Source organism: Podarcis erhardii, assembly GCF_964252035.2.
Source record: "Podarcis erhardii genome assembly, chromosome: 13".
In the NCBI taxonomy this organism is placed as follows: domain Eukaryota; kingdom Metazoa; phylum Chordata; class Lepidosauria; order Squamata; family Lacertidae; genus Podarcis; species Podarcis erhardii.
In genome coordinates, this window is record NC_138502.1 from 23,643,318 (window position 1) to 23,669,208 (window position 25,891).

General features: G+C 38.9%; 4 protein-coding genes across 4 annotated transcripts; 3 read left to right on the forward strand and 1 right to left on the reverse strand.

Moving 5' to 3' along the window:
• Positions 1-1,824: 1,824 nt before the first annotated feature.
• Positions 1,825-2,763, forward strand: LOC309326999 (olfactory receptor 5BS1-like; the record flags this gene model as incomplete). The annotated part of the gene is made up of 1 exon (XM_081836031.1): positions 1,825-2,763. One exon carries the CDS (start codon positions 1,825-1,827, stop codon positions 2,761-2,763), a length of 939 nt encoding a protein of 312 aa, XP_081692157.1.
• Positions 2,764-6,068: 3,305 nt separating this feature from the next.
• OR13G1 (olfactory receptor family 13 subfamily G member 1) lies at positions 6,069-7,797 on the reverse strand (the record flags this gene model as incomplete). The annotated part of the gene is made up of 2 exons (XM_081836032.1): positions 6,069-7,008; positions 7,772-7,797. The coding sequence occupies 2 exons, from the start codon at positions 7,795-7,797 to the stop codon at positions 6,069-6,071; spliced, it is 966 nt and encodes a 321-aa protein (XP_081692158.1).
• A 4,022-nt stretch (positions 7,798-11,819) lies between these two features.
• LOC309327001 (olfactory receptor 13G1-like) lies at positions 11,820-12,764 on the forward strand (the record flags this gene model as incomplete). The annotated part of the gene is made up of 1 exon (XM_081836033.1): positions 11,820-12,764. The coding sequence occupies one exon, from the start codon at positions 11,820-11,822 to the stop codon at positions 12,762-12,764; it is 945 nt and encodes a 314-aa protein (XP_081692159.1).
• A 7,369-nt stretch (positions 12,765-20,133) lies between these two features.
• Positions 20,134-21,078, forward strand: LOC309327002 (olfactory receptor 13G1-like; the record flags this gene model as incomplete). Its single annotated transcript, XM_081836034.1, has 1 exon — positions 20,134-21,078. One exon carries the CDS (start codon positions 20,134-20,136, stop codon positions 21,076-21,078), a length of 945 nt encoding a protein of 314 aa, XP_081692160.1.
• Positions 21,079-25,891: the final 4,813 nt, after the last annotated feature.

Below are 25,891 nucleotides of genomic sequence, written 5' to 3' on the forward strand. Positions count from 1 at the left end.
AATAAGAAATGAAAAGAAGAGATATGTTTACATATGATTTCATTGTGTTTTAAGGCAGAAATCCTTGCTTATGTGAGAACGAGCAGGAAGGAAAGAAAAAAACAGCATTTGAAATTTCTCACTCATTAGACATAAATTAGAACGTAGGAAGGGAGCAATTACAAGGTACCGTATTTTTCGCTCTATAGGACGCACCAGATGATAAGATGCACCTAGTTTTGGGGGGAGGAAAACAAGAAAAAAAAAATCTGAATCCCAAAAGCCAGAACAGCAAGAGGGATCTGCGCAGTGCTCCATCTCGCTGTTCTGGCTTCTGGGATAGCCCGCGAAGCTTCCGCAGGGCAGCAGGGTGCCTTCATCCCACTGCCCTGCAGAGGCTTTGTGCAGCTAAGCCAGAAGCTAGAAAAGCAAGATGGAGTGCTGCACAGCGCTCCCACTCCCTGTTCTGGCTTCTGGCTTAGCCATGCAGCCTGCATTCGCTCCATAAGACGCACACACATTTTCCCTTACTTTTTAGGAGGGAAAAAGTGTGTCTTATAGAGCAAAAAATACAGTAGTTTTCATCATCAGTGCAACCAAATTACAAACATAAGGCTAAAAAAGTAAGAAGTGGTCCTGCAAATGCACATGTGTTCCAGGTTTGAAAAGAATGAAGACTACCGTTCTAATCCACTCTTAACAGTAACATGGCATTTATTCCCTTTACACCTCTCTCTCTCTCTCTCTCTACTATATTTTAAATTGCAGTATTTGTTAGGAAGAAGAGTAGCCCTACAGTGGTGATGGTCTAAATTTCAGTTGCCATTAATTTCCTTGCATTTCACTTCATTCTGTGTAAGAAAGTGGCATTTGAAGGAGCACTTCTAAAGGCTGACTCACGCACACACTAAATATTTCCATATGATGATTTTTGCATATTTAGAGTGAGCAAACTGCTGCAAATGGGAACCTTCAGAAGCAGAAATGAGATGCAATGTGATTGCCTGCTGATTTTATTATTGGCATTCAGCTCTTAAAGGAACAGAAAGTCTTCCAGGGAAAAGGTGGCAACCCTGGACGTTAAATTGTACCAAACAGTCCTTAAGAAAAAAGGCTTGTGAGCCACTGATTTACTAAATCAATTCATTTTTTTGTTAATCTTCAGTCCTTATGGAAGACAAACAGAGAAGTCTGTTCCAGCAGACTTTTAGAAACTGGTGAATAAGGTTGAGAAATGTTGAAAGACAGCAACTTCCCAACTGTGTGATCTTGATGATAGCAGCTGCTTTTGTTATTAGACCAGTTAGGTTTTAATCAAAGATCCATATTATGGGTTTGAATATCAAATGATGCTCCCAGCATTTTGATACTATTTATTTAAAATGTGTTATTTATTATATAAGAACATCTCATTTTCATAAGCTTTCTGACATTTATTACAGGCAAGTAAAAGGCTGAAATGTCATGCATAGCTTGCATGGAATTATGCCCCACTGAGCCCAGCTGGACTTCATTTCAAGGAAACATGAACTGGATTGGGCTACAATGGCTGTTGGTTAATTTTGCTGTCTGGTCTATGACCGCAATAAAGATTTATTGATTGGTTGGTTGGTTTCAATGATGCAGAAAAACTGAGCGTGGAAATTGACTTCTCAGTAGAGGTTAAAGCTGCTCAACAGAGACTGAATTCAGCTCTTAATTGATATAAGTTTTTAGAATTATGGTTCCCATCTCAACAATAGTTCAGATGCTGTAGTCTACTATTCAGGAACAACAGAACAACTTTGCTGCAATCAGATGTTTGTTTGTTTGTTTTTCAAAGGTTACCTTTTTGTTGGAAAGGAAATGGAAAATCAAACTACTGTGACATATTTTCTTCTTGTGGGATTTTCTTACAGTTTTCCAGTCCGTATTTGCCTCTTCCTGGTGTTTTTTCTCATGTATGCAATAACTTTGGTAGGGAACACGATCATCATGATGGTAATAAAGAAAGACAGTAATCTACAGAGCCCTATGTACCTCTTCCTAAGTCAACTGTCTTTTCTGGATATTTGCTACTCTTCAGTCACGGTGCCTAAGGTTCTCCTGAATTTCTTCCACAGCCAAAGAATTTCTTACAGTACCTGCATCATGCAAATGTTTTTCATCATCCAGACAGGATGCACTGAAATCTTCCTTCTTACAGCAATGGCTTATGACCGATATGCTGCCATATGCAAGCCACTTCATTATGTTGAAACTATGAATATACCGTTCTGTAAGCTGCTCGTGGGAGGTGCATGGGCAATAGGTTTTGTACATGCATTGATTAATACATTTCCTGTTCTGAAGCTGGTGTTCTGTGGTCCAAACACTATCAGGCATTTCAGCTGTGAACTCCCATCTCTCTTGGCCTTATCTTGCACAGAAACCTTTGTGAATGCGATATCATTCTTAATTACAAGTAGTGCAGTAGTGCTTTCATCAGTCTTTGTCATGCTGGTGTCATATACCTACATAGTCTCTATGGTCCTGAAGCTTAATTCAGCAGAAGCTAAAAGAAAAACATTCTCCACCTGCAGTTCTCATCTCATTGTTGTCATTTTATTTTATGGCACAGCCTGCTTTAGGTATTTGAGGCCAAATTCCGTCTCGTCTGTACTACTGGATGAACTCTTTTCCACCCAATATAGCATTTCAACCCCCATGCTGAACCCCATTATTTACAGTCTGAAAACCAAAGAAGTGAAAGAAGCCATCAAGAAACTGATGGGGTACAAAAAAGTGATACCTCCTGCTGTATAATTGTTGTTGTTGTTGTTGTTGTTGTTGTTGTTGTTGCTATTTACAAAGAGTCGCATATAGCAGACAATTCAAAAATTTGTCATGTGGGTATAGAATTACTTGTATTTATAGGAATTACTTTTCTGTGGTCATTTAAACTATAATAAAGCCATGCTGATTAATTCTGAATCAATTTTCATCTCTCTAATTTGCAATAAGATTTCTGTCTGTCTGTCTGTCTGTTTCTCATAAAAGAGTAACACCCAATAATATTTCTCGATCAATCATAATATTTGAAGGACCACCTGTTTCCATATTAATGTGCCCATATATTAAGAATTTCATGTTGCACATTTACTTGTGAGTAAGCCCCATTGAACTCAATTGAATTTACTTTTGAGTAGGCCCATTTGTGCAGGATTGTGTTGTCAATTGAGGTCTTCTATGGGTGGCTATGCCACTATGTGAAGTGAGATGTTTTGTTTCAAGAAAGAGATCCTTCTCAGTGGTGATGTCTCACTTGTTGAAAGTTCTCCCCAAGGAATTTTCATTATTACTCAATTGGCTGTCCTTTCAACACTAAAGTCCTTCTTAGTTTCCAGGAATCTTTTTGATTGTAATTGTAGTCCTTCTGGATATTTTATGCTGCCTTTATGATAATTTTGTATTACAATTGATCTTGTAATTATTGTATTCTATACATAAACCACTATGTTTATATAACCTTATAATAATAAAAAATAGGATAATAAATACCTTAAAATGGACCATGCATTCTTTAGCTTTATCCTATTTATGGTTGCAATAATTATTTTTCAATTTTGCTAACAAGAATGCAGATCACACTAGTGAAATGAATGGGACTTCCAGTGTGGAGCTGCCATGGTGAACAGCAGTTCCCAAGATAGTGGATGCTGGGTGTGCAGATAATTAAGGTTAATTTGAGAGTAATTATCCTTGCAAGCCCCCCCCCCCCCCAGTTCAGGGGGGTTGAGCTCTCACTTGCAGATCGTCCGATACCTGCTTCTTGTTTCTACGATGTGGAACAGGGGACGCAGAGTGCATAGCACTGCACATATCGGTAACTCTCCAACACAATCACCATGAGCAGTGGTTTCTCTGTTTTTTAAGATAGATATGAATTTAGACTTAAAAAGCAGACACGTTCTGGAAGAAGGAGACAAGATAACCTGCTAAATGTATCAGGCACTGAGTGCCAAGGTCTTCATCTGGAGAGGACTATCGTCGTAACTGGATTGGAAGGTAGTTGGAGGGAAGCCTTAGTTTTTTCTCTATACATTCACTACATAGTTTTATGATTTGGCAACCCTTCACTGAAGAAAGAAAAATAATTTCTAATGGAATATAATTATCAATGGATTGTAATTAGTAATGGAATGCAAGAGGGAATCAACAAAAACTTTATAATTTTTACGGACTAAGTCACGCCGGGGCAAGGCTAGAGGCCAAAGAAAGATGGTGGAGAGGATCGCGCAGTAAGAATTAAGTTATCGGAGTGGGGTGGGTGGGAATGCCGGAAATAATGGATTGCAACAGGAAAGGAAAGACAAACATTAAAATATATTACACAGAGAAAGTTAGAAGATATAACCCCCTCTGGCAAATTAACAGAGATGGAACAGTTAAAAATACGAACAGAAGTCATTACATCAGTGGCAGCAAAGATAAAGCAATAACATCGGAATGGTATTATTCGGATTAAATAAGAATGGAAGCAGCAGAAGGAGCAACAACAGTATCTCCACAAGACCAGAACATAGGAAGTCACCTAAAAATGTTTAATTTGGAATGGAATAATTGGTTTTTTAAAATTGTTTTATGATTTGGTATTGTATCAATGTGGCTTATACTGGATTATTATTAATTAAAAATTAATATAAATTATTATAATTAAAAAATTATCATTAGTAAAATGAATGGGTTAGGAAAGGAAGGGAAACTCCATGGTGTCCCATAACTTTGGCATATGAAACCGTATTCTTGTTCCTGTTGGAAACATGGCAGGCAAGGACATTTAAGGAATAGCTCCAATATTATGAAAAGCCTTCCCTACAGAGCTCTCTCAGCCCCCCTTGTCTCTTTCCAGACCAGTGGTTGTCGTGGATAGATGCAAAGGTTGGTGTGGCTTGTTTCTATATATACTCACACACCCTTCTGCATCATTATCATCCATCCAAGCAAGAGGCGTTATCAGAGTTCAAGGACACAAAGTTGGTCTGCCAACAGGCCTGGTGCCTGAAGCCAGCTCCCCGCAGAGCATGCCCTTGGAGATCCTGTCATCTTCTATTCTGTGGACATGACCAAGATAGCATAGATATCAGTCACTGAGACAGGAGTGTTAACTTGCTTGGAATGTGGTCATGGGAAAGCATCTTTATCTGATACTCTTTGGGAAGACGATCCATTTCCATTGGGTTAGGTAACAGGAGTGAACATTTTTGTAACATGCAAAAAGAAAGGCTCACAGTTTCATCAAGTTTTTCTTGAAAGATGGCCAAATGATAGGCCAAATTCCAAGGAGCCCAAGATGAGAATAAGATCATTCTGGCTGGAATGGTCCTTTAAACTCTTATCATGTCTGATGGAGGACACAATGTCTGTGAATGTGTGTAGATGCTAGCCTATTGTATGAAGGCAATATATACATTCATTTCTTCACCCATTTTTGCCTTTGGCTCTTCCAACCATTCATTAACGAAGCTTGTTTTGTTACAGAGGTGCAAATGAAATTATAGATTTTAAATTGTTTATTATCAGTGCAGTAGAAACCCAAGGTCCACTGGGATGAAAGAGTTTGGATTTGGCTGATCTTGGGCTTACCTGGCAGAGCCGTGGTTATGGCAGCAAAAGTCCCTCACCAGTCTCAGCCAAGGTTCAGTCATCAGAACTTCCACCAGAAGGGGTATTCTGGGGATGTGGCAGGAGTGGAATGGAATAAGGGGAGACTTATACCTATTTCAAACTGCTTTCAGCTTGGTGCATGACCCAGCAGCTGGGCAGAACATATCTGGCAAAATTCCTCCTGAACGATATTTGAAATAGTGATAACCTACACCAGCTTTCTATAGTTAGGATTGCTCTGTACTGTATATATTCTACTGGTAAAACTTTAACATTTCCCATCACCTGCAATATACTGTTTTTGAGTGGGGACATTTCACCCATTTACCTACAAATAATCAAATGTACATTTCTTCTCATCTACACACATACCCAAAATAAACCACCCCAAAATCAAGAACCAGAGCTCTGAATATAATACTGCAATTCTGCTGGAGAAAAAGAGTAAAATGTTGTTGCTTAACTCATGAGTTGAGAAATACTTTTCTGAGAGCTGCTTTGACATCCTTATTTCTTAAAGTGTAGACTATAGGATTCAGAGTTGGTGTAACCAGTGTGTATAGGGCAGCAACTACCTTGTCTCGCTCAAAGGAGTAGCTGGAGGCTGGTCGTATGTAAGTATAGATGACAGTCGAGTAATATAAGGACACAACAATGAGATGTGATGAGCAAGTGGAGAAAGCCTTCTTCTTCCCTTCAGAGGTCCTGATGTTTAAGATTGCCTTAACAATGAAGCAGTAAGATAAGCATGTTATTAAGAAGTCCCCCATAGCAAGAAATATGTCTGCTGTGAATACCCAGACTTCATTGATTCTTACTGGGCTGCAGGAGAGAGCCAGAAGTGGAGGAATCTCACAGAAGAAGTGATTGATACCATTGGGGCCACAGAAAGTGAGCTGCATAATCAGGCCAGTGTGAACCCATGAGTTTGTAATGGCAATAAGGATCACCACTGTGGAGAGTGCTACACATACTGTCTTGTTCATCATGATGCTATAACGCAAGGGGTGGCATATAGCTACATAGCGATCATAAGCCATGACAGTGAAGAGCACCATCTCAGCTCCCAAACACCATGTGAAGGAATAGAGCTGGGCTATGCAGCCAGAATAGGAGATTCTCTTGCTAAAAGTTGCTATGTTTGTCAGCATCTTGGGAATGATGGTGGAAGTGCAGACTATATCTACCACAGCCAAATGGAACAGGAAGAAATACATGGGTGTGTGAAGTTTGGGATAAGAAAAGATGGCAGCAATGATTGCTGCATTTCCGATCAGGGCAACTATATAAATGGAAAGGAAGAGAATGAAGAGGAAGATCTGCAGCTTGGGATGCTCAGAGAGGCCCATCATCATGAATGCGGTCACACAGCTCCTGTTCCTTACTGCAACTTGGCCACATGATCTGTTGATGCAAAAGAATGTCCATGATAGCTTCTCTATAACATGAATCAACAACTATGAAAAACAAGTGTAGTTAAAGTACAGTGGTGCCTCGCAAGACGAAAATAATCCGTTCCGCGAGTCTCTTCGTCTAGCGGTTTTTTCGTCTTGTGAAGCAAGCCCATTGACGGCTTAGCGGATTATTGCTATTTGCGCTATTAGCGGCTTTTAGTGGCTTTTAGCGGCTTTTAGCGGCTTATCGGCTTAGCGGATAAGCGGATAAGCGGCTTAGCGGCTTAGAAAAAGGGGGGAGGGGGAAAACCCCGCAGGAACTCACAAGACATTTTCGTCTTGCGAAGCAAGCCCATAGGAAATTTGTTTTTTGCAGCACCTCCAAAACGGAAAACTCTTTCGTCTAGCGAGTTTTCCGTCTTGCGAGGCATTCATCTTGTGGGGCAGCATTGTAATGTTTTATATCAATAGACAGTTGCTTTCCTCATTCTTTTCTAAAAACATTGATTTCATTTCCTTTAAAGCTAACTGTTATATTGGAGCATGTATATGAAAATTTAAGCATTTTGGTACTGCTGTTTTTTAAGCTAACATTTATTATGAATTCTAGCAGCATGGAATGGCTAGAAAGCACAACAGCTATCATAAACATTATTGTGATATATCACCAAATAGTAAAATTTCTACAACTCACAATATATTTTAGTGATGTGCTGCAAGGACTAAGACAAATGATTACTTCTTATGAAAAGACCAAAAGATAGTATATTTACATGTCATCAAAGTACTGCTTTTCCATGCTTGTGTTCTCTTACTCCTTAGGTTAGTTCTGTTACCATAGAACACAGATAATACTACAATGCGCTCAGTGGGCAAGAACATGCCAATATGAATGTGTGGAATGATATATAGGTCACTACAGAGAGAACAATTCCCAAACAACTCCATATTGGACCCTAAAGGAACAATTAAAATTTTAGTTTGTTTATGAAATGACATCACACAAATCCCCCCTTTCTCTTCGATTTATCATTAAAGTTCCTTGTTAAATTATATTTTATTGCAATAAGGATAACAACCCCTCTGAAGATTCATCAGAACATTGCATCATTTCATCCCTAGTGTTCCCCAATCAGAGCAAATGAAATGAATGCAGCTCCTGGGATTGACCTACTCCCAATACTTAGCTCACATTCTCCCCACCCCCCCACCCCATATCACCATAACAAGTCTCTGATTGTCTGACCTGTTCTACATGGCCAATGTAACATTAGAAAAGTTTTGTGGCACGTTTTATTTTCTTATCATAATGTACAACAAATTTTGAAAAATTGTTTTCTTTTTCTCAATAAGTTAGATAATATATTTCAATATATTATCATCAAACTCAGCATGAGAGCTCCTGAGGTGGGGCCTGTGGCCCTCATCAATATTTGGATGCCAGGTGCCATTTAGAACCAAGATGGTGGACCAAAGGCTCCAACTTCCAAGGGAGAATGGGGAGTTGATGTCACAGAGTGTGTGATGTCAGGATGTTGGCGCTCCTGTGATAGAAAGCATGACTTGGGTATGACTTCACATGATTTGGGGCATGCAACATCAAAAACAAGTCAATTTTGATGCCAGTGAAGATATTGTTCCCCATTTGGTAGAACTTCACCAAATTTGATATATACATGTCAGGGGTACCAACCTGAATAAAATGGGGGGGGGGGCGTCAGGTAAGCCCTATCCTGCATAATTGATCACAAGACACAGCACATGCTCAAGTTTGGGGGGACCTAGCCAGCCCCCTCAAATATTTCATTGGGGGATTGAAGGGAGCTTGGCCCCTAGGAGTTGGTTCATATGATACACATACAGCCCCCAAATTCACAATTTTTAAAAAAATAATAATAATTTAATAATAATTTATTATTTATACCCCACCCATCTGGCTGAGTTTCCCCAGCCACTCTGGGTGGCTCCCAATCAAGTGTTCAAAACAGTACAGCGTTAAATATTAAAAACTTCCCTGAACAGGGCTGCCTTTTAATTTCCAGCACCAGGAACTCCCCCTAGTAGTGAATAAGCCAGACAGCCTGTTTTCTATAAAAATAATACCACCAAAGTAGTTGCAGGTCCAGGAATCATGCTCCCCAACCCCCAGATAAATAAAAGACGACTAAGTCTGGTTTGGATTGAAACAGGCCACAACTTTATTGAATACTTACGGTCCACCCACCGGAAATGATGCGTAGGTCAACCCAGGCGTGGATTCCTAAAACGTACATGAAATAGGTGGACCCCCGCGGGGACTGTTGTCTGGGAGAGTACCATCAGCCTTGGCCTGACCTGGGCACACAGACATGACCACTCCCCTCAGGATACCACAGCGTTTATCAGGATACCCCAGCGTTTGGAGGGGCAGGTGGAGACTACAGCCTCCCCTCCGTCCAAGACAAAGGATTATCCCAATGCCCCAACCGCCAATTGAGCAAAACAGTCACTGCCAAACCACACACATCTCCATTCAAGCCCTGATACTTCCTTCAATGTCTGCCAACCAAATATCATTTCCTGTGGAGAAAATGTGCTTGCCATCAGGCCTAAACAGAGTCTCTTCTGAGAATGTAATACTGGGGTGCTGGATCACCCAGCCACTCGGTTGCAATATGCAGCACCTAACTGTGTGGCTAGCCCTTTTCCAAGCAACAACTGATTCCCACTGGGTCTGGGTTGCACCACTGTCATCTCTCAAGCATATCAGACCAGCCAAGGCATAAGCCAGACAGCCTGTTTTCTATAAAAATAGAACCACCAAAGTCATCATAGTAAAAACCAGAATAAGAGCAACAATAGAGCTCCCTTCCTCTATTCATTCATCAAAATGGGGGCTAGATGAACCTGCCTTTGCCTAGGTATTTTAAAAATAAACCTGTAATAAGTCAATTTATAAATTAATGCTATGACCGTTGATAAGATCTTTGAAGGACAATATAAATTTCTCTCTCTGCAGATGGAGAGAAAACCAATCACGTCTGTTGCTTCTCTACGTCGGAACTTTGGTGTCAGAGAGTGTAAAAAAGAGGTGTGCTGGGAGAGGCTGTTGATACACAGAGTCCAAAAGTTTTCCACTCTCCTGATCTGTCATTGAAACTATGACAGACCTAGAGCTGGTGTAGCTTATTTCCATCCCAGAGATATATAACTCTCCGAAACAAGGACTAAGTGAGCCTGGGCTTTAGATGTGATGGTTTGACTAAATTTCATTTCCTGTTCCTCAGAGTATTATTATTGCTCTGTTAGTTACATCATGTTCCTTTTGCCTCCCCCCACCCCAAATACTCTATAGTACCTTGGAATGCACTAGGGTTTAAATGTGTTAATGAACACCTATCAATTCAAATGGGGGATAGATATGGGACAAGAGATCCCACTAGATACTTTGTGGGTTTGAAAGCATATCTTGAAGCAAAACATCTACAAAATAATATTTAGATGACACTCAATTCCTCCTACAATTAATCTTATGTATAGGGATCAAGCAATGTATGGCAAAGGTTAAAAGCAAGAAGTGACAATATATTACTGCAGATTTTACTGTTGTGCAGTTTGAAGTGAAAACTGACTCCTTTTGGAAATGAAAACTGCTCTTTTTGGAAATGAAGCATTGTCAACATTGAAATTTGAATTATAAGTGTATTTGAGAAATGGGCTAAATTTTGACATCAGTAGAATGAATAGAACAAATCCTCACCATCTTCTAGGTGCCTCAGAGTTCCTTCTCCCAGTGGCACCATCACTTCAATTAAAGTAAGATTTAAAGGTAGCTGATAGCTTTCCTCGAAAGCCTGTCTACAATGAGATCAAACCAGTTTTCATCAGACATCCAACTTATAGAAGGCAATTGGCTCCAAGTTATAAAATACCAGCAATGATACAAAAGAGCAAATAGGGATGAAGGTAAATCTTTCATGTTACTTAAGAGTTTCTTCATAATGTAAATTGGTTAATTATTAAAGGATAATAAATGACTTATGTTTTGCCCAACCCGATTTAAAGGCTTTGTAATATGTGGCTTGACATAGTATTTCACATAGCATTTTGCAAGCAATGATTTTTCACACAATCACTTAAATCTTCTTGCACAAAAAATGTCAACTCGTTTTCAGATACTCACATATATCTATATTTAAGGGCTTTGAAACAGCCCAGTTGGATATGAATGAGAATATTTTAAAAGTGGATATTTCTGGCTGAGTTATGATGACCGCATGTATGTGTTTTTAAAAGAAGGACACAGAAGATTTGAATATAACTATTTTCTGATTAACCAACTCTTAGAGAAGAATTTGAATTATGGAAAACTTTCAAAAACTGGTGGAAAGATTTAGGCAGCCTATTCTTACTAATGTTGATATTTACCGAGGATGAATATAAAAATGAAATTGGGTTATTTAGGCCTTATTTATTTATTATTTATTTCAAGGCTTGGCAGTCCATAAGAAGCTATGACTAATATTAAGACAATTTAGGTTATAAACATCAACTAGCAAGTTATTTAGACCATAGTAGATGCTGCTCTTTAATGAAAAGACAGCCAATTTAATAATGAATGAAAGTATATTGTTAGCCATGAGACTCAAAAGAATTTTTTCATTTCTTTTGTGTGTGATCTCAAATGAAAGAACAATTGCTTTGCAAATATTTGCCAGCTGAAGAAAGAAACTGCCAAATCTCTTGTGTGAGTGAGAGAGGGAGAAAGTGAATGGAAAAACTAAGTTTCTATCTGGTTAACACAATTTGCCTGTCTAGGTCATCAGCATCAGAGATATTGACATGAAAAACCAGTCTACTGCTATGGAGTTTACACTGGTCAGCCTAAGCAGCTCCCTAGAACTACAGACTCTTCTCTTTTGGGTATTTACATTTATCTATGCTACTGCTTTGGCTGGAAACTTCCTGCTCATCTTCACCATATGCAGTTGCAGAAAACTCCATACACCCATGTACTTCCTACTAATCAACCTGTCCTTAGTGAATGTGTTTTCCATCTCAGTTACAACTCCTAAATTGCTCCAGACTCTTTGGACTCACACAAAGACCATCTCCTTTTATGGCTGCATCACACAGGTGTATCTATTCATATGGGCTTTAGGAACAGAGATTTTTCTTCTCTCATTTATGGCTTTTGACCGCTACGTTGCTATCTGCAATCCTTTGCAGTACACAGTCATTATGAGGAAGGAAGTGTGTTTTGGCATAGCAAGTGGAGTATGGGTTGCTGGAATGGGCAATTCTGCCATTCACACTGTACTTGTGCTGCAACTGTCCTTCTGCAACTCCAACATCATCAATCACTTCTTCTGTGATCTTCCTCCACTTTTAGAGCTCGCAAGCTCTGACACCAGCCTGAACGAGACTATGGCTTTGGTGGCAGATGTGATATTTGGGATTGGAAGTTGTGGGTTAACCTTAATATCCTATTTGTTTATCATGGGAGCTATCTTTAGGATTCGTTCCACTGAAGGGAAAAAGAAGGCTTTCTCCACATGTTCCTCACATCTCATTGTAGTCAGTTTTTACTTCTTCTCAATCATATACACATATATCCGGCCATCCTCTGACTACTCCCCAGACAAAGACAAATTTGTTTCTCTCCTTTATACAGTGGTACCCCCTGTTGTTAATCCCCTTATATATTCACTAAGAAACAAAGATTTTAAAGAAGCACTCAAGACATTTCGTGGAAGAAGCAGACTGCTTCCAATACTCCAAGAATGAACTCCATATCCTCTTAGAGCAGCATTCTTAAAAATATGTGAACTGAAAGAAAAGGTTGACAACAGGATATTGTTTATGTTTGCTGACGTAAGATGTTTCAGATGACATATTTTGTACTTGAGAATCAAACATGGTGCATAAATAACAAGCACATTTTAGGAAGCAATCTATTTTAGGAAACAACCTAAGTATAAGCTCCCCTGAACTCATTGGTATTACTGCTGAAAATACAAGTATAGAATGGCAGTATTCCAGTGTATAAATAGCTTCTTTAAGATAAAATAAAAGATACAGGGGGTTTCTGATAGAGAGTGTACATGTACATCAGTGCACACGATTGGGGAACATGCCTTTTGCACATACATGAGACTTTCATGTGCCTTAGCCTTATTTAGAACTGCAGAACTCAAGCATGGAGGTCTTGGGCAGTTTTTGCAGACACAATTCCAATCCACGCATTGTGAAATGGTGAAATGGTGTCCCATGGAATGTTTGAAATAGTCTACAGTGGTACCTTGGTTTACAACCACAATCCGTTCCGGCGGTCTGTTTGTAAACCAGAACAGGTTGTAACCCAAGGCATGCTTTCACCAGTGGGTCCCCCCCCCCCAAATGGGTTGTAATCCAAAAAATGGGTTGTAATCCACCAAAAGGTACACACACTTCCAGGTTAGACGTGGTTGTAATCCAAAACGGTTCTAATCCAAAGTGGTTGCAAACCAAAGTGCCACTGTAATTCCTAATATTCTGCCTGTCTTTGTAACTTCGAACAGTGCATTATATTATCTAAAGTTCAATATATACAGATGATGTTGCTGGATCTCTTCAAATTGTCCAGCTAGCAATGAATATTAGGAGCACTTTGTGAGTTTGTGAATTGTAAGCCTTTTAAAGACACACATAGTTGTAATTTTTAAAAAATAATAATAATGATGCAATGTACAATTGTGTATGGATTTAGGAGTAAGGACAAGAACCACTGTAATTTTCTGTAATTCAATAAAAATATTACTCTTAAAAATGGACGTATCAGCAGCCAGTTGAAAGTTAATTTTGAATTATATTTAGCCACTGAACCCAGCATGAATATACGTAACTTAAACATATTGCTCCTTAACCTGACAGTGACCTTGTTAAATGTGACAATTGAACTGAACTGAAATGATCTGAAATGATATTTGAACTGAATTGAAGTGGAACAAAAATCAAAGGAGTAATGGTTTATCCCAAACTGCTGAAATAGAGAGTATGGACTAGGGATGAAGGGGGAATTCTATTCAGTTTGCATGTAAAGCTGAATCTACCTAATCCGAACTTTCCTAAACAACGTGCAACCCAAAACACAACCATAATATGGAGAAATATGCATATACTAGATAAAGAGTGCATTGAATGCGCATATTTCTGAACATAGCTTACAAAATGTATTATATTGGAGAAAATTCTTTGCAAAAGAGAGTGTGTGTAATAGGAAAGACATGCTTTCAAACATGTATAGTAGGAGTAATCCACAGTAAAAGGTTGACAATTTTACATAAGGACTTTTTAAAAGACAAATGTGTAGAGCTGATTTTAGGATTGGAAAAATGGGAAACCCAAAACTACAGATTAATCCTTTCATATTAGACATGGGTGTGTGGCAAGGGCAGGAGCTGTGGGGACAGAAAAGAACTAGCAACAACAACAACAAGGTTTAACTTGCTCTTTCAACTATTGGTTTAACACAGAAATCAGTGTCATGCCCTCCAGGTTTTGTTAGGATGCGGGTGGCTCTGTGGTATAAACCACTGAGCCTCTTGGGCTTGCCGATCAGAAGGTCGGTGGTTCGAATCCCTGCAACGGAGTAAGCTCCTGTTGCTCTGTCCCAGCTCCTGCCAATGTAGCACGCCAGTGCAAGTAGATAAATAGGTACTGCTGTGACAGGAAGGTAAACGGTGTTTCCGTGCACTCTGGTTTCTGTCACTGTGTTCCATTGTGCCAGAAGCGGTTTAGTCCTGCTGGCCACATGCCCCAGAAAGCTGTCTGTGGACAAACACAGGCTCCCTCGGCATGAAAGGGAGATGAGCGCCACAACCCCATAGTCGCCTTTGACTGGATTTAACCCTCCAGGGGTCCTTTACCTTTTACCTTTACCTTTTAACACAGAAATCAGTGTCGTGCCCTCCAGGTTTTGTTGGAGTTCAATTCCCAGTTATGATAGCCAATGGTAACAGAATATGGGAGGGAGCTATACTCCAAAAACAACCGAAGGGCAAAACATGGGCTGTTCCAGTTTTAACAACAAATTGTCAGGAATGAGTCAGCTCCAAGCGAATGTTTGCAGCCAACAGCAGAAAGCAGCCAGGAACAGAGAGACGTAGATGTTAGTCAGGCAAGGGAGAGCTGGGGAGTTGCTGACTTCAGCTCTTCCTGACCGTGACAGGCTGGCTGATAAGGCAGTACAGTGGTACCTCGGGTTAAGAACTTAATTCGTTCTGGAGGTCTGTTCTTAACCTGAAACTGTTCTTAACCTGAGGTATCACTTTAGCTTATGGGACCTCCTGCTGCGGCCGCACGATTTGTGTTCTCATCCTGAAGCAAAGTTCTTTTTTTAAAAAAATAATTTTTATTAACAGGCCAATCACATCACATTATCCAAATCACATTAGTTCCAAATTATACAGCCAAATTTTAAATTTTGTTGGGGGTACCCATACATCAAGCTCCGCACGAGTCCAAAACTCCGCACGAGTCCAAACATCACTTATATTACTGCTTTAATTAGACAGTTCTATCCAGTTGAATCCAGATAGTCCTTTATTACTTTCTTTCTCTTCTTGTTGTTATCATATATTCCTTTCTTTGCGATCTCTGATAATTTTCACAAGCAGATTGAAAACAGGCATCCTCTGTGTGGGTTTTGTACTCTTCAAAGATCATATCGCTCAGGGACAGCCTCTGTTCAACGCTTCCATAAAAAAAAAAAAAATCTTCGGTCTGTCCTTTGCTTTTCTCAGGCTTACCAAATAAATCAAATGAATCAGGAGGCTCTGTCAGGTCAAGCTTGCATTCCAACATTCCTTCTCTTTCAAACGAACCTGATTCTCCTCCCCCTGTACTTCTTTCTCCGGCAAGCCTGTCTTGGCGAGATGCCATTTTTTAACTGCGTCATAAAAATTTTCCTCTTTCTCACCGTTCACCAATCCTTTCTCCTGTTATAATCCATCACATCGTGCAAAGGGAAAAAAAAGTTTTTTCCTCCAACCCCCCCCCTTCATTCAAAACATACAGTCTCCTAGTGGTGATTCATCAGAAGATTTACTTATCCATCCATCACTCCCGGTCACAGAGATCCATTAATCAGCAGTCTTATCTCTCGAACATTACTTGATGTATGTGCTTCAGCTTCATTCCAATCATATGTTTCCAATTATAATTCCGAGCTGAAGCAACCAGCACGCGCTAATTGGAATCGGCGTCAGGAAGATCTGACTTCACCAAGGGCTCGTGCCAAGTGTTCAGCACCCCCATCTCTCAGATCAGGGGGTGCATTGTGAACACCGCTGGCAAGGCAGCACCCCCCGTCTCCTGGGGCGGTAGGAAGATTGCATACTTCCCATAGCAGCCCCTTAATTACCTCGTATGGGTCAGAGAGATGTTATTGTCGGCCATCTTCCAACGTGCCACCTGGTGGTCCTCCCCCTGAAGCAAAGTTCTTAACCCGAGGTACTATTTCTGGGTTAGCGGAGTCTGTAACCTGAAGTGTCTATAACCTGAGGTACCACTGTAGCTGAGAGCAGGCTAGAACACAGGCTAAAGCTCACAGGAAGCACAAAACAGTGCAAACAAACTCAGAGACAGCCTCTCTGAAAAGGAAGAAGTTGGAGCTGATCCAATAAGTCCACACAGTTAGCGAATGGGAGGGCTGCTAGACAGGAAGCAAAACAAGAAACATAAGGTGCGAAAGTTCAATATATTCTGTAGACACTGGAAGGAGTCTTCAGAAGAGTCATCTTGAGTAATGATTCTGGAGGCTTTGTTAGAGCCATCTGGAGCTATCTGTTTGTTTTGCAATAAAGTCTCCTTTTTAAATTACCTACACTTACTATGTTATCAAGCTGGGAACCTGGACTCCTGACACAAATGAATTTTGTTTTCCTTCAACAGAAAAGATGCAGTGTTTCAGGTGTTTACAATACTAGCTAAATGACTGCGATTACTCTTCCCTGCTTCTGGTTCTTATATTCCTTTATATTGAAAATAAGAATGTTTAGGGGTACACAAAATAGTATGCACAAAATATAATGCTGCAACTGCAAAACAGCATACAAATTTATTCACCAAAGTACTTTCCTTGACATGCACATATTTTAAATATAGTTGTTTATTTCATTCATATATTACATGTGTATATATAATATGTCACCTTTACCTTATAATATGTCCAGGCAAAGACGTTTGGGTAGTGTTCATAGAAAAACCCAGTTATATTAGGGTTGCATCATCTCACAAAAACAATAACTTTATTTGTAGAAATAGTAGTGGCATGATTCACCCAAGGTTAAGCACACTCATTAATTTAAATTCAGTGGGAATGTGAATTTTGCCTTAGGTTTCTAAAAGTTGAATGATAGGAAGTGAATTTGAAAAGTGTGCTAAACATGGAAATGATGCAAATGTACATGTGCATTTACTTTGGCTACAGAATTAATCATCATCATCTCCCAAATGATGCCTAAAATGTCTTTCTCCCAGTGGCACCATCTCGTCACTTAAAGAAATATTTAGTGCTGGTTACTAGCTTTCTCTGGATACTGTGCCTACGATGATATCAAACTGGTTATTATCAGACATCAGGTTGATAGGAGGATATTGGCTTTACATTATAAGAAGGGGAAATAAATGAACAAATGAATAATAGGAACAAACGCAAAAACATATGAAGGTAAATATTTGATTTCATCTAACTGTTTCCTCTGAACCTAAATCGGCTGCATAAAATCAGGAGCATGAAAAACCCCATGGTACATGCGCCTGCTCCAAAAGGTTTCAGCTAGAGTCAAAGAATATATATACAAAGTAGTGCTCCAATGATATTATTCATTGGTGAAGTTTGGAAAGATAAACTGAAAGCTATTTATTAAGTTCTGGATGGTATGTTGCAGGCTGGGCATATATTATTCACATGTGGGGGTCTTGCCCAATAATGGCAGCAGTTTGGACTCCCATTTTCCAAAAATTCTCAGCAATTGTCCTACAGATTATCCCTCCAGAACTAACATTGGCACTGCTGTTGAGTTCTCTAATGGAAATGAAGCCATTGATTTACAAAGAGCTCATTCTTGTTCTAATGCCAGCTGCTATGATAGAAATCTCCCATAATTGGTCCTCTCATTCTCTTCTAACATTAGAACGCTGGTGGAATAAAGTGTGACTCTTTGGTGAGAGGGAGCATTAACCACATCATCAGTGACTGTGCAGGAAAATATCTGGAGCTTATTAGTTCAAAGGAAACATGGTGTCCACTTTTGGTGACGAGTAATAGGCCAATTTGACCTTCAGACGTGCAATTCTGATTTTGAAGACATTCAGTTCAAGCATAGGATCACCTATGATGCTAGGTTTACCTGATAACATGTTTTCAGGCATTCTGTGCTCCTCTCTAATAATTACATCGTATTACCAAGCAGTTGCACCCCTACTGTAGTTTTCCTGTTTCTATTCTCTATTGTTAGTGTTTTATATTTTTTAATGTAATTCTTCAGCTAATTTTGGGTGGGGAAGAAATAAATACACAGTAAATACATATAAATAAGAAACTATTGTGCTTTGATTAACCCCTTTCAAACCACTTTTAAAGGGGTTGTAAAATGAGGCTTTATATAGTATTATATTTTGATATGTATTTCATGTGGAGTGTCATGGAATGTGCCACCAAGATTGTCTGCTGGCTAATGTAACACTGAGGCTGAAAGAAATCTCATTTAAGAGTAGAAATATGATTGTGAGTATGTCAGTCTCTGCTCAGGTGCTGGTGGTTAAAAACTGTATTTGAAAGGAGAGATGGGGTAGCACTTATCTTTAAAAGAGTGGCAAAGTAAATTACAGCACAGTAAATTATTAATACATAAAATAAGATATAAGCTTATTCTAAGAATGAATATGCCCCACCCCCCAAAAATGATTGGAACAGCAGGGCAAGTTTATCAAGAACAGAAATAATAAAAGTTGATATTTGAATGATAGAAACGAGGTATTAGAAGTTGTATAATTGGATTTAATTAAACCACAATTGGATTATATCAATTCAAATTAAATGATGAAGAATAATAAATACATTATTTTTTTGTCAATAAGGAATAAAATATCAAACAATAATCAAACACAAATCATCAAATAGTCATTTAAATTTGATGATTTGTGTTTGATTATTGTTTGATTAAAGTATGAAGGATAAAGTATCTCTCTTATTGAATGTATTTTTGAGTTATTTATTTCACTAGTAAAACTTTCTTTTTAATATAATTTTTTAAAAATGCAACACCTCACAAAACTGGTTTAACCAGATATGGTGAAATGAGTGTATCCTTTATGAACAAAGATCCAAGATATCACCCTAAATAGCACAATCTGATGGAAGTTTTCTTGGATGAAAGCCTCACCATTTTCATTGGGTCTTGCTCCCTACAGAGCTGATGGGCACAAGCAATTGTGCATGATGAATTAGCACTTGTCAGACTTTACATCTGTATCTGCAATCACAGGATCCTCCACCTGACTACATCCCCCTGAGTGGACTGATACATCTGTTCAAATCCTGCAGCATTGCAGCAATACATTTCCACTCAGATATAGTTAATTAACCAGCTTAAGTATGAACAAAATGGCCACAGAGACCTTTTGAAATGGAGGGAATAATCAGCATGTCTCAACAAATTTTGACACTTAACAAAAACTGATATAAACGAGGGTAAGCATTGTGTCATTTACTGAAACTACTTGGTGGTTCTCATCCTCACTAGGTAATACAAATGTCAGAGATTATTGCTAGCAGCGTTCTTTTTTAAAATTTCTGCATTTTCCTAAGCAGTGGCCATCTTTTGTGTGTGTGTTTTGGGGTTGTGGTGGGTAGTATTGCTTTAGTAATTTTCAATGTCAATGAGACTATTTTCTGAGTATAGTGCAAGGGATAACTTCAGAGTCCACATTTTCTATGATGTCAGACTGGCTTGCCACAATATTAAAAATGACTAGTGAAGTCAAATAAGGGCCAATTTTCTCCTTTTGGCACAAAAAGAGAGAAAGAAGGATGGTGTATGTATAAATTTGGATCATTTATTCTACTTAATATAATTTATCTGTTTAGGACACCAGTGCCACAGTTATTGAAATGAAGAACCAGTCGGTTACCATGGAATTTATACTGGTTGGTCTGATCAGCTCTCCAGAACTCCAGACTTTTCTCTTTGGGTTATTCACATTCATCTATGCTATCTCTTTAGGCAGTAATTTCCTCCTAATCTTTACCATATGCTCTTGCCGAAAACTCCACTCTCCCATGTATTTCCTGCTTGTTAACCTATCCTTAGTGAACATGTTTTCCATCTCTGTTACAATTCCTAAATTGCTTCAGACTCTTTGGACCCATGCGAACAGCATCTCCTTTTATGGTTGCATCACACAGGTGTATCTATTCATATGGGCTTTGGGTACAGAGCTTTTCCTTCTGTCATTTATGGCTTTTGACCGATATGCTGCTATCTGCCATCCTCTGCAGTACACAGTCATTATGAGGAAGGAAGTATGTGTAGGAATAGCAAGTGGAGTGTGGGTTGCTGGAATGGTCAACTCTGCTGTTCACGCTGGACTCATGCTGAAGCTCTCCTTTTGCAGTTCTAACATCATCAACCATTTCTTCTGTGATGTTCCTCCACTTTTAAAGCTCTCCTGCACTGATACTAGTCTGAATGAGACTATGGCTTTTGCGGCAGATGTGATTTTTGGGATTTGTAGCTGTGGGTTGACCCTAGCATCATATTCATTTATCATAAGAAGTATCCTCAGAATTCGTTCCACTGAAGGGAAGAAAAAGGCTTTTTCTACATGCTCCTCACATCTCATTGTAGTTAGTTTTTACTTCTCCTCAGTCATCTACACATATATCAGGCCCACCTCTGACTACTCTCTAGACCAAGACAAATTTGTTTCTCTGCTTTATACAGTGGTAACCCCAGTTGTTAATCCAATCATATACTCACTGAGAAACAAAGATTTCAAAGATGCTTTCAAGACAATTACTGCAAGAGGAAGGCTGCTTCAAATTCCTCAAGGTTGATTTATACATATATAAATTACACCCACACCCACACACACACACATATATATAAATATATAAATACTATTAAAAAACAGTAAACTGTTTTATTACTTCATGAACAGTCAAATATGCTTCAGTTCTTCAGAACTCGATTGCGGAACATATGATTCAAGCTTTCATGATTTTCTCTCTAATAGATAATAGATTTCATTAAAAATACTTAAAAGTTAACACTAAAATCTTCCTTTTCACCACTAGAATGGTTTTAGAAGAGGAAACAATGTGATTTCATAGATAAAGGAGTACTTCATAAGTACTATAACAGGCAATGATATTATTGTAGTAATTGTTTTTTCCTAAATGTTATAGCTAAAAGCCTATAGCTATATTTACCATGTTCCTTCTCAAGTAGGGGGCCTTTGAATGCTCTCAGACACCAATCTGCTATATTTTGTTTATCATTCTTTCTTGCCATCCAAACTTATCTTTCACCAGATTGGAGAATAATCTTCCTTTTTTGCAGGCAGATTATTGAGAAGCCTGAGCAAGTGGAAGATTAAAACTAAACATGTTTTCTCACATCCTTCCCACCACATTATCCAAGCCCACATGTCCTTCCTTATTCACACGTTATGGAGAAACAGAACAAAGTGTCCTGACAGTATGATAATATTTTGATGCACACCACTTAACTGTTGCTTTAGGAGGCCTCGTATCAATGTTAAATAGTACTGGAGATAAAAATTGTGCCCTGCTGGGGCAGACAATATGAACTTCAAAGCATTGCAGACGTGCCCCTCTCACCATGTTCAGCGAAAGTGGGGGTGTTCTGGCATGTGGCATTGCCGCTTGTCTTCTCTACTTCATGATGAGGTAATAGTAATGGGATGGGATGCAGCAACAGGCCAGGCAGGAGGTGGCTCCTGGTTGATTGCCCAATCAGGAGAGGAAGGAAGCCAAGCTATTTGATCAGTTTCCTCCCCAAATTGTCCCCTCTTCTTTTAGAAGTACTGTACAAGTTTTGCTGGTTGCTTGTTTGAGTGTTGAGTAGTAGTTCTGGGGGGAGGCCCTGATAGGTTTTGGGACTCCCCCCCCCCCCTTATCTACTGTTATGCATGGAGTTAATGGGATTGGTTTAATAGGCCTTTCCAGGCAGGAAATGTAAGATCTTTTGGGGAAATAAGGGCACTCTGTGGGAATCTTATATTGTTTTGTCCTTTAGAACCCCAGAGGGCCATTTAAGCTTGGGGGGGGGACTGGCCAACACCCGTGGTTCACCCAATAACTGCCGCTCACTACAGAATGCCTAGGCAGGGACACAAGGTCAGGAGCACTGCATGAATTGGCACTCTCCAGAGTCATCACCATGAGCAGGAGGATCCCTGTTTTGCAAAAATAACATTAAAATTTGGACTAAAAAACAGGCGTGTTCTGGAAAGAAGGAGGTAAAAAAGACCTGCTACATCAATCAATCACTGGATGCCAAAGTTTTGAATTAAAAAGGACTTTCATCATGGTGTTTCAAGTGAGGTGAGCAGCTATTTCTTTCTCTACATTTGCTACTTATGATTCCTTGAACCTCACAAAAAGAAAGAATTAATTATCGAAATGATGTGCAGGAGGAACTGTAAAAAGTAATTAGAAGCTGGGCTGTGCAGTTCTTGGTGGAGAGCCCTAATTAGAACTGGCAAAATATGATCAGAGATGAAGGAGGTTCGGGCTGAAAATAATGGTGGTGGTTCTGGCGCAGGAAAAAACACACAAAATGGCCTCCTCTGAGGGGCGGGGGCTGAGAACATTTGATGGAGTAATTGGAGAATATTTCACCTAAGAAATTCTATTTACTTGCACGAACTTTTCTTTTCAATATACAGTGGTACCTCAGGCTAAGTACTTAATTCATTCCGGAGGTCTGTACTTAACCTGAAACTGTTCTTAACCTGAAGCACCACTTTAGCTAATGAGGCCTCCTGCTGCTGCCATGCTGCCGGAGCACGATTTCTGTTCTCATCCTGAAGCAAAGTACTTAACCCGAGGTAATATTTCTGGATTAGTGGAGTCTGTAACCTGAAGCGTATGTAACCTGAAGTGTATGTAACCTGAGGTACCACTGTATGGTGTAATGTGAAAGTAGAGTCAGTCTTGGATTTGGCTGGCTTCCCTAGGGCCCATGGGAGCAAGCTATCTTAGAGAAGAGATCTTAGAGAATCTAAATTAAAGAGTCACCAAACAAATAGTGAAATATACCCCACGGCATTGCTTTTCTACGGAAATATTCATTTGGAATGCTAACTTGGAACATTAATTTGGAACACTATGGAATACTAACTCATTAAAAGACTGAAAGACTGCTTCATCATAAATCTTATCAAAAGAAGGAGAGTTGGCACGTGCTGAGAGAGCTTTAACATAGCCCAGAGCCTGGACAATAAAATGGTGAAATGAAAGATGGGACTATTAAGAGGACTACGCTGGAAAAAAAAAAACAATTCAAGGATAACAACATAGAATGAACTGCCTTCTGCATGTTAATTCAGAATGTATAATTGGCTTTGTTTGTATTATGATGTGGCAAGATTTGATCTGAATTGCTATCAATTGGAATTTTATTCATTTGAAAATCAATAAAAATTATTTACAAAAAAGAGATGAGATGCATATGCTTTGTGTGCTTATGAACAATAATACATCAGCTGCATATGTTGTTTATGGGCTTTCTTTAATTCTTCAACTAACATTTAAATAAAACAATACAACAGAGTGTACTCAGGAAGAAGCGGAGGTGTATCGTAATTCCTTCGGGCTCACAGCAACCAAGATAGAAGTTAGGGACTATTTCCCCCTTATGCCTGAGGATCAGGGCCTTTGGAGGATCTGCAGAGGATCTGCAGAGCTTTTAGTTCAGTGGACTCTACCTGCCAGCACCTTGTCCCTCAAATATTCTCTTTCTGAGCTTTCTGCCTACCACTGCCAGTGGAGACATTTCCAGCAAGAACATTTTGCCCATCTTGGTTCCTCACTGATGTAGTTCAGTGCAGGCAGGCACCAGTGCAACATCATAACTTGAGTTTATTGGAAGTAAAGGTAGTGCAGAAATTAAACAAACAAACATTTCTATACCGCTTTATATTTTTAATAAAAAATCTCAAAGCAGTTTTACAGCATATTAAATCAATAAAACAATAGGCGGGTGATGTTCCTCCGGCCTCATGAGGAGCCTCTTCAGTAGTCCACTCTTACCATCATCAGTTTAAGATTGTGTTCCAAATCTTCTTTAGAATCTGTTTTATATTATGTATACAATATAATGCAACAATTGCAAAACAGGATACAAAGATATTAATCAAAATACTTTGCTCTTACAATCTCACTGCAGATATTTCTGTCTGTCAGTGCAAAGACATTTGAGTACTGTTTCTAGAAAAGCCCAATATAATTACTATTGCATCATCTCACATAAAACAATAACTTTATTGTTTTTTGTTTACTTACTGTGTTTTGTTTATGAGTTATTTCTGATGCACTCCCATCATGTTAGCTGTTTGTTAGTTTGGTGGTAGAATTAGGACAAATAGAAGTGGCATGAACCACCCAAGTTATTACTTTGGCTTCTAAGGGAGTGTGGATTACCCCTTAGGTATCTAAATGTTGCATCAGAAATATGATTAGCAATGTTAATCTTGCATGTGATGTCATGCTCCCAGTGGCACTATTACTTCACATAAAGAAATATTTAATGGGGCTGCTTGCTTTGTCTGGAAAGGATTTCTACAAGGGCATCAAACTAGTCATCATCAGACATCAGGCTGATAGCAGACAATTGGCTCTAAGTTATAGGAAGGGGAATTAAGTGAACAAATGAAAACCAGGAACAAAACAAAAATGTAAATAGATATGAAGGTAAATATTTCAATTTTTTTTAAAAAAAATTATTGAGAGTTTTTTTTATTACAATAGAAAGAAGAAACAGCATAGCAAAAACAAACAAACAAGAAAAGCAAACATAAAATTTAACATCATATAATAACCAACTTTTCTTCATTATTGGACTTCCTCACGTCTCTCGCTCCTACTTTCCAAATTTATAGAGCTTTAACCAGCAATTTATCACCTTGTTTCCATTCTTATTGTACACTTTTCCAATATTTTGTCCCTAACTTTGAATATTTTTATCTAGGTCTTAAATCTCTAATCTTACCATAGTATTTATTCAAAAATTATTTTTCTCATAAAATTCACTCATTCTCACAATCTTTTCACCAAATTTTATGGTGCCCTGTTATTTTCAAATCTCTCATCCTTCTTAGCATTCATACAATTTACAGTGTTTTTGTAGATAGTCCTTGAATTTCTTCCAGTCCTCTTCCACTGCTTCCTCTCCCAGGTCTCGGATTCTGCCAGTCATTTCTGCTAACTCCATGTAGTCCATCAGTTGCATCTGCCATTCTTCCAGGTAAATATTTCATTTCATCTTCCTGCCTCCTTACAGCTAATATTTTTGACATCAAACAACTGTACACTCTGATTATAAACTGATTGATTCTTAAATGATTATTAAAGGGAGCATGGAAATCCAAAGGCATAACTTCCACTTTGCATGATTTTGGCATGAGTCAAAGAATATGTGTACAAAGTCAAATTCTAGTAGTATTCCTCATAGGTCAAGTTGGGAAAGATAAACTGAGAGCGATCTATGGAGTGTTGGATGCAATGTTGCAGGCTGGGCACATGTGGTGGTAATGTCCAATGGTGGCGATATTCACCATATATTCCAAAAAAATCACAACAATTTTAATGTAGATTATTCCTCCAGAGCTTACACAGGCACCAC